Raw genomic sequence first — 7878 nt, forward strand, 5'->3', positions numbered from 1 at the left:
CATCGAACATTCCCATGATAACCTGGTCAATTGATGGTCGGTTTTCTTATCACGCGTGCACTTACAAGCGGGGTCCTCCTATAAAAATCAAATCAACATACCTGACGTTGGATTAGACCTAGCTGCAACAGATTACACCACTGTATGGCGTTTTGTACAACAAACCTATAGTGTAAAACCATCACCAATAGTTAGCGGTTTGTGTAATTTCCTCTTGGAAAGAATTTAGCTTATGTAACCATGTGTCCCGAACATGACCCTAAATGCGGTACACTTTCAATAAGAATCTAAATAAAATGCTTTCAGTGAGAATCTAAAAATCATCGACGAAAAGAGAGAAAGAAAGAGAGGGAGGGAGATTGGATCTGGTCATGTGGTCCGCACGTGGTGGCACCCCACCCCCCCCCCCCCCCCCCCCCCGCGCGAGCCAAGCCGCTCGCTCCACTCCACCACCATTCGCACCCGCTTCCCGGTTTTGACGCTCTCCCCTCTGCCCATTCCACTACGCCCCGAACATCCCACCTCGCGACACGCAACGACGGAACGGAGCCAATTTTCTTCTCCGCCTCCGGATTTCCCTGCCGCTGCCCCGTCCTCTCGTCTCTCGATCTGATCGAGGCCACGGCCTGGCGGGAATGGCGGCCGAGTCGTCGGCGGCGGCCGGCATGCGGAAGGCGCCCTCCATGGAGTGGCGCTGGGTGTCCGCGGGGGAGGAGGAGGACGACGAGCTGGAGGGCCGCGGGGCGGGGGGCCCCGCGGCCGTCGGGGCGGCGGGCAGGGGCGGCAGCTTCGAGTCCGAGTCCGAGGAGGACAACGGCGAGTACGAGGACGAGGACGAGGAGCAGAGGGAGGCCAGGCAGCGCCTGATCCGCACCGTGCCCACCGTCGACTGGTTCGACGTCGAGGGCAACGAGGTCTCCGGCGCGCAGCCGCTCGAGGACCCCGAGGTGAGCGCCCGCTCTGCTCCCCCCCACCCCCCCTGCCTGTTTTCCCTCCTGGTCTCGTTTGATTGCGTGTGCGGAGGGGTGTTCGACGCGCGCTGTTCTTGCCGCGCCCGTGGAATGATGTCATGAGAGTGGTGATCACCGGCTGCTGCCGATTTTGATTAGCTTCGGCGTTTGCCATTGGATTGAAGAAACAATAATTTGCAGATCGTTGCTCGGGAAAGGGGATTAAACACATAATGTGTTCGATCAGAAACATCAATTGTTGTGTTCCTTCATCCATGTTTCGTTTCCGTAACATTGAGACTGGTAATCAGGACGCGGCGGGAATGGTGATTACGTGCGCGCACGTTATTTGTGACCATTTTCTTGTGCATGAATGGGAACAATAGTTATTTAATGAGTTAATTCCGTATCACTTACATGCACTGTTGATATTCTTGTGACCCATTACCCACCCAATCTGCTCATACATGACATAACTTCTACATAAAAGTGAACCAGTAAACTGCTACTAATCTTGCCGGAGCCAATGTTTGCCTCCATCTGTTATGTAAATCAGACCACTTCTCTTCCATAAAAGTGTATGTTCAATGCAGAAACCCCTTCCAGCCCTGTGGGTGGTTAAAGCGAGAATACGGGCAATCATCAAACTTCAAACGTCATAATTAAAGATACCTTGTCCAATGCAAGTACCTCTTTTTAATTAAAGATACCTTGTCCAATGCAAGTACCTCTTACCTTGTCTAATGCAAGTACCTCTTACCTTGTCCAATGCAAGTACCTGTAGTCTCTCCAATGCAAAAGTCCAATCCTACTAAAAAATTGTCTATGCTTGCTATGGAAGATTTAAAGCAGGTATTGAACAAATCTGCCCAACTATAAACTTCTGACATGAAAACGAGATTCCAATTCAACGCCAAAGACCTCGAAGAGTCACGTTTTCTCCCTTTCAAATTAGAGAATTGGATTTCTCCTTGAACATAATTTTTTGCTGGCAACCTATCAGACCTCGGAGAGTCACATTATCCCTTGTTTCAAATTACAGAATTGGATTTCTCCTTAAACATAATATTTTGGTGACAAGCTACACCCAGATGCATGCAAAGTTCCCTAGTAAAAAGGATGAGTTCAAAGTGCTTAGTGATGCCATCTCAAGGCCCCCCTCCCCCTTCCGCCCTAATATTACCACCCTGCTGTCTTGCATAGCAAACAAAATCTTTTACATTTTACCTTCATCATTCCAATCAACCGCATTGGAGACAGTGCAGGGCATTTTCGATGCAGTAGTAAAATAGATGGGTGTTAGTACGAAAGCTAAAATTATAGGCTACTGTTATGGTTTTCAACAATTTATCAGGTCGGTGTGCGAATAACTTCACCTTTTTTTTCGAGTGACTTCATCTATTGAGTAACCATAACTGAAGTCATATCATCAAAAGAAATGTATATTTTCCCAGGTGGGAGATGTGTTTAATTATGAGATGAACCATAAGAGTTGAAAATTTCATCAGCAGAATATCTTTGTGGAGAGCGATCTATGGGATAGTCATTGTTGACAGTTGTACGAAATTAAATGCATGTAGATAGTAATGTCCTCACCGTTTTAATAAAGAATATATATTTTCTTATCATGTTTCCTTCATTATCTGTCGCATGGTTCAGTTATTTCATTTACGTGTGCAGCAGTTCGATTTTGGCAGGACAGTATTTCTTGCTCTTCAGACTCTTGCTGTGGTTTTCGGAGATATTGGAATAAGTCCACTGTATACATTTGATGTCATGTTCAACAAGTACCCTATTCTTGAGGAGGAGGATGTTCTGGGAGCACTCTCACTAGTTCTGTATACTCTGATTTTGATGCCATTGGTGAAGTATGTCTTGGTTGTCCTTTGGGCTAATGATGATGGTGAAGGTATATTCGAGGTTGTGAATTGAGTTAATAAGGTAAAAAATATTATACAGGGATATGTTACAGGCTTAACATCCTTCAGTTATTTTATGACTCCACAGGTGGTATATTTGCCATGTATTCTTTAATTTGTAGAAATGCAAAAGTGAGTCTCATTCCAAACCAAGTACAAGCTCCGCCTGAGAAGAGGATGTCAAGTTTCCGTCTCAAGCTTCCCACAGATGAGCTTGAGAGGTCCATAAAAGTAAAGGAGAAACTTGAATCTTCACTCATGATGAAGAAGTTACTTTTAGGCTTAGTACTATTTGGGACTGCCATGTTTATATCCAATGGAGTTATCACACCAGCAATGTCAGGTTTGTTTCTTCTTCTTGACACACGTTCAGTGGTACATCATAAAGAATTGAAGAACAAAACATGTTTATTTTCTTTACAACTGTAGTTTATGCGGACTATTTTCTCCACTAATTTTTCTTATCATTGAATAGTGCTGTCTGCTGTCAGCGGCTTGAAAGTTGGGATACCAAAGGCCTCACAAGGTGAAGTTCCTTTTATTTAATGGAACAAAAGTAAGCTATTTATTTTATAATTTATGCTAGTTTCTCTTCCTAATTCCATCAAACATTATTTGCAGATGTTGTGGTGATGATTTCAATTGCACTTCTTATTGTCCTGTATAGTCTACAGAGATATGCCACTAGCAAAATAGGATTTATAGTTGGCCCTTGTTTGCTGATATGGTTTTGCTGCCTTGGAGGAATTGGCATATGCAATCTCAGTAGATATGGATCGGGAGCTTTTAAGGCGTTTAATCCTCTATACATTTTTTATTATTTTGGGAGGAATCCCTTTCAGGCCTGGCTCTCCCTTGCTGGTTGTCTTTTGTGTGCAACAGGTAAAAGTCAGTTTACCTCTAATCAGTTAGTACCATTTGATTACCTTATGTTCTTACTGTCAAAGTGCACCTCTTTCTTTTGATTTCCGTTGTGTACTTTGCTGTTGCGCTTTAACTTTGAGACAATTTTTACGATGTATTTCTGGAAGGGGAGCCTTGGCGCAGCGGTAAAGCTGTTGCCTTCTCCGGACCCTTCCCCGGACCCTGCGCAAGCGGGAGCTACATGCACCCGGCTGCCCTTTTTTATTTAGATTGTCTGTTGTCTCACAATGCAGTCTGTTGGTTCAGAACTTTTTTTTAAGTGTCTTGGTAAAAAAAGGAAACTGATTTGTTTACCAACTATACTGCAGGATCTGAGGCTATCTTTTCAAATCTTTGCCACTTTCCTGTACGATTTGTTCAGGTATTATCATTAGTTTATGGAAGTGTTACTTCTGTTTTGAACTTTATGCAGATGATGTTCTATATATACCTAACATTTCTTATAAACTCTTAGTCATTCAGACTCAGTATTATTTTTATATAAAATTTCGGATCTGCTTAATGTATCCACTACTCATTTACTCTTGATTATATTTATATCCAGCATGTTTCTCCTTTGCAGTTTATGTTTGTTCTTCTTGTTCTTCCTTGCCTTGTCTTGGCCTATTTAGGACAAGCTGCTTTCCTCATTGCAAGCGAAAAGACACCTGAACATATCTTCTTTGCATCTATTCCAGGTAAGTTGGATGTGGCTGAATATGCCTGTGCTTTTCATTTTCTTATGAATGAACCCCATCAGCAGTTCTTCCATATGTGATGTGAATATTCTATTTGCGATTACTGACTTGTTACACTGTATTCTCTATGCAGGGAATGCTTTCTGGCCTGTTTTCTTGCTTGCTAATTTAGCTGCACTGATTGCCAGTAGGACAATGACGATTGCTATATTCCAATGCCTAAAGCAGTCCATATCACTTGGTTGCTTTCCTCGGCTCAAAATTGTCCATACATCTCGAAAATTTATGGCTAAGATATACATTCCAGTCGTAAACTGGTTTCTGCTGGCTTCTTGTTTGGGCTTTATTCTGCTCTTCCGAAGCACATCTGATGTCGGGAATGCATATGGTAATAGTATTGCACTGGATATGCTATTATGTTTAACTCCTGCTTATGCAATATGCTGTAATGCTTCAGTATTCTGCACTCTAACACTGTTCCATCTTGAACAGCCATAGCTGAACTTGGGGTGATGATAATGGCCACGGTCTATGTTACACTCATAATGCTTCTAATATGGGAAACCAATATTATTAAGGTCATCTCATTCCTTATCACATTCCTATCCTTGGAGCTGATTTTCTTCTCATCAGCTCTGAGTAGTGTTGGGGATGGAGGTTGGGCACTGTTGGTCTTTGCATCTGGTCTTGTCATGATTATGTTCATCTGGAACTACGGAACCAAACTGAAGTATGACAGTGAACTCAAACAGAAGCTTTCAAGAGATCTAATGAGAAAACTGGGGCCCAACCTTGGCACAATGAGAGCGCCTGGACTAGGCTTGGTGTACAGTGAGATAGTGACAGGAGTTCCTGCAATTTTTGGTCATTTTCTGACCGCCCTCCCTGCTATCCACTCAATAATCGTATTCGTGTGCGTCAGGAATGTGCCAGTGCCTGCGGTTCCCCAAAGTGAAAGGTTTCTTTTCCAGCGTGTTTGTACAAGGGGCTATCACATGTTTCGCTGTATTGCCAGGTATGTAGATGGACTCTAGTTTAGGTCCATCTGAATTACAGGAACTGTTGTTTATTGCTATGCCTTTAATCCCCCCCCCCCCCCCTCTCCAAAATAGTAGTAATAGGTCTTAGCACTACCAAATGTAGGGTATGAATGCGATTTTCTCCATTCGTGCCAATTTCGCCCATTACTACTGAAAATATCACACAGCCAGTTAGTGGTCCTACTAGCTTAAAATGGTAGGTTCCATATTATGTTCAACTCTCATACAACCGCAAAGAAAATGAAGTAAGAAATGCCAAATCAGAATAGTCCAATAACTGGTCGGTAAGCGCCTGGTTACCACAGGCTTGCTCCGGGTTTTTTAAATTTGATTTGCTTTGATCCATGATTATTCCTACACTAATACATTTGTTACCAAAGGGCTTGACACACTTATTTTGCTTGCGAGAATTAAAAAAATTGGTAGAACGCAAAAAGTACTGTGATTTTAATGAATTAGTCGTATAGTTTGTTGTGCCACCATATCTTGTATCTTCATGTACATTGACGAGCATTGATTGATTGTTTTTTAATTGTCATGCAAAGTTGGTGTACATACCATCAAGTATGAACTGTTGGCGAGATTCTGAGAGCTTGCTTCAGTCTATGGAATCAACTCTAAAAGTTTCTTATGATGCTAACTTGATAATGCACAGATACGGGTACAAAGACAAGAAACAGGAGCACCATAACACATTTGAGCGCCTTCTGATAGAAGGCCTTGAAAAGTTCATACAGCGGGAGGCTGTAGAGTTGTCCCTACAGAGTGAAGATGATGTCGACTCCGATGAGGAGCCTTCAACCCCTGGACAGATAATCACTGCACCAAACGGCAGCATGTACTCACTCGATGCCCCTCTCCTGGTGGACTTTACGCCTTCAGTAGACACGATTCCTGAAACACCCAGTTGCTCAACGCCTCAAGATCCTGGGTTGGATTACACACAGAACCTTGAGCTGGAGCTCGCATTCATCAAACAGGCGAAGGAATCTGGAGCCGTGTATCTCATCGACAACCCCATCGTCAAAGCCAGGAAGGACTCATGGTTCTTCAAGAAGTTGATCATAAACTATTTTTTCGCGTTCCTGAGGAACAACTGCCGCAGGGCGATTGTGTCGATGAGCATCCCACACTCGAACCTGCTGCAGGTGCGCTTGACCTCTTATGTCTGAATGCGGAACCTACTGCTTCAGCACAGTTGTTTTCTTCATGGCAATCTACTTATCCAGTAGAGATCACACTAACCATATATAAAGGAACAACAATGGTGATTGCCGGAAGGCAAATGCTTAACTTTCCTGGCTTTATTCAGAAGGTGATGGCTAGGACAGTAGGAGCACATGTCTCCTGTAAGTTTTGTACTGCGTCGAAACGCAGCCGGCATTGTGGCAGCAGGCAGGCACATCACACGATGATGTATTTAACCTGTATATTTCCCTTGTGCAGCAGATTGTTGCGTGCTCCTTCGATTCTGTGGGGCCAGTTTTGTTGTTTGCAAAATGCAGAGTGCTAGCTGAAAAGGATCGTTAGGTCATATATATTACATATACATATGTACATTTTTACAGCCATCGAGCAGTGCTGATGCTTTATCCTTACCTTTTCTCATCTGCACTTAGCACAAAGTTGCACTAAATCTGCGACAATTAATGTGGATGGGAGGGAGTACGTTTTAGTTTTTGTGTTTTAAATTAGTGATGAGTGTGTGAATATGTGTTCTGTCCTTGCCACTGGCGATGGTGTCATCCTTGTGGTGTCTGGAGTTTTTCCTTTCTTCGTGGCACCTTTTTTTTTAACTTGGAACATTTTATTCCATTAATCATTGTGTTGAGCAGAATCGCTGGCAACAAGTGGCTGGGAGAAGGTAGGGGCAAAGACCTGGCCATACGGCTGAAGGTGTCATCCTCGCTGCATGTCTCTTCCTCGCCCCAATTTTTCAACCGGTGTCCAACATTAATTTTTTCGGGTGTGCAAGCCCAAAATACGGACTACATATAACAAAAACCAAATTTCTACCCGGTGTCCAGTCACACCGGCTGGGAGTCATTGTCCTGCGCAGTAGCCACCCCTGAAGCATTCTGTTTTTTCCGAAGAACCACTTTGAGAGCGCAAAAGGTTCCCAGAATTTCCATAAGAAGAATATAATTGGTACAGTTTATAAGAGCATCTCCAACAGATGCGCTAAATAAGCCGCGCTGGATAAAACAGCTATATAGGGCGCACGCGACAGAAAGTAGCGCTCCAGCAGCCGCGCTATAATCCCGCTTGCGGTAAACAAGGTTAATGCGTTGGGAAAATCTGCATCGCGCGTTGTGTATTTGGTGCGCCAGCTCCCGCGCACTGGACGGCGGACATTTGCGCGCGAGCG

General features: G+C 43.8%; 1 protein-coding gene across 2 annotated transcripts; it reads left to right on the top strand.

The window, feature by feature from the left end:
* The first annotated feature begins 473 nt into the window (after nt 1–473).
* LOC123046486 (probable potassium transporter 15) lies at nt 474–7118 on the top strand. Of its 2 annotated transcripts, none has more exons than XM_044469868.1 (10): nt 474–947; nt 2631–2859; nt 2958–3212; nt 3345–3395; nt 3491–3751; nt 4102–4154; nt 4356–4470; nt 4604–4858; nt 4963–5485; nt 6166–7118. In XM_044469868.1, the coding sequence occupies exons 1-10, from the start codon at nt 636–638 to the stop codon at nt 6680–6682; spliced, it is 2571 nt and encodes an 856-aa protein (XP_044325803.1). In that variant the 5' UTR covers nt 474–635; the 3' UTR covers nt 6683–7118. The 2 variants fall into 2 exon arrangements, with proteins under 2 accessions (XP_044325803.1, XP_044325804.1); XM_044469869.1 differs by having other exon boundaries at nt 2634–2859.
* Nucleotides 7119–7878: the final 760 nt, after the last annotated feature.

Source organism: Triticum aestivum, chromosome 2B (assembly GCF_018294505.1).
Source record: "Triticum aestivum cultivar Chinese Spring chromosome 2B, IWGSC CS RefSeq v2.1, whole genome shotgun sequence".
Taxonomy (NCBI): domain Eukaryota; kingdom Viridiplantae; phylum Streptophyta; class Magnoliopsida; order Poales; family Poaceae; genus Triticum; species Triticum aestivum.

What these genes read in the sequence shown, in the direction of transcription:
- LOC123046486 (XM_044469868.1), top strand. Translation starts at nt 636, where the DNA reads ATGGCGGCCGAGTCGTCGGCGGCGGCCGGCATGCGGAAGGCGCCCTCC. An exon ending in TTCCTGTACGATTTGTTCAG is followed by an intron (nt 4,155 to 4,355) that starts GTATTATCATTA and finishes TCTCCTTTGCAG; the next exon opens with TTTATGTTTGTTCTTCTTGT. An exon ending in TGATGTCGGGAATGCATATG is followed by an intron (nt 4,859 to 4,962) that starts GTAATAGTATTG and finishes CATCTTGAACAG; the next exon opens with CCATAGCTGAACTTGGGGTG.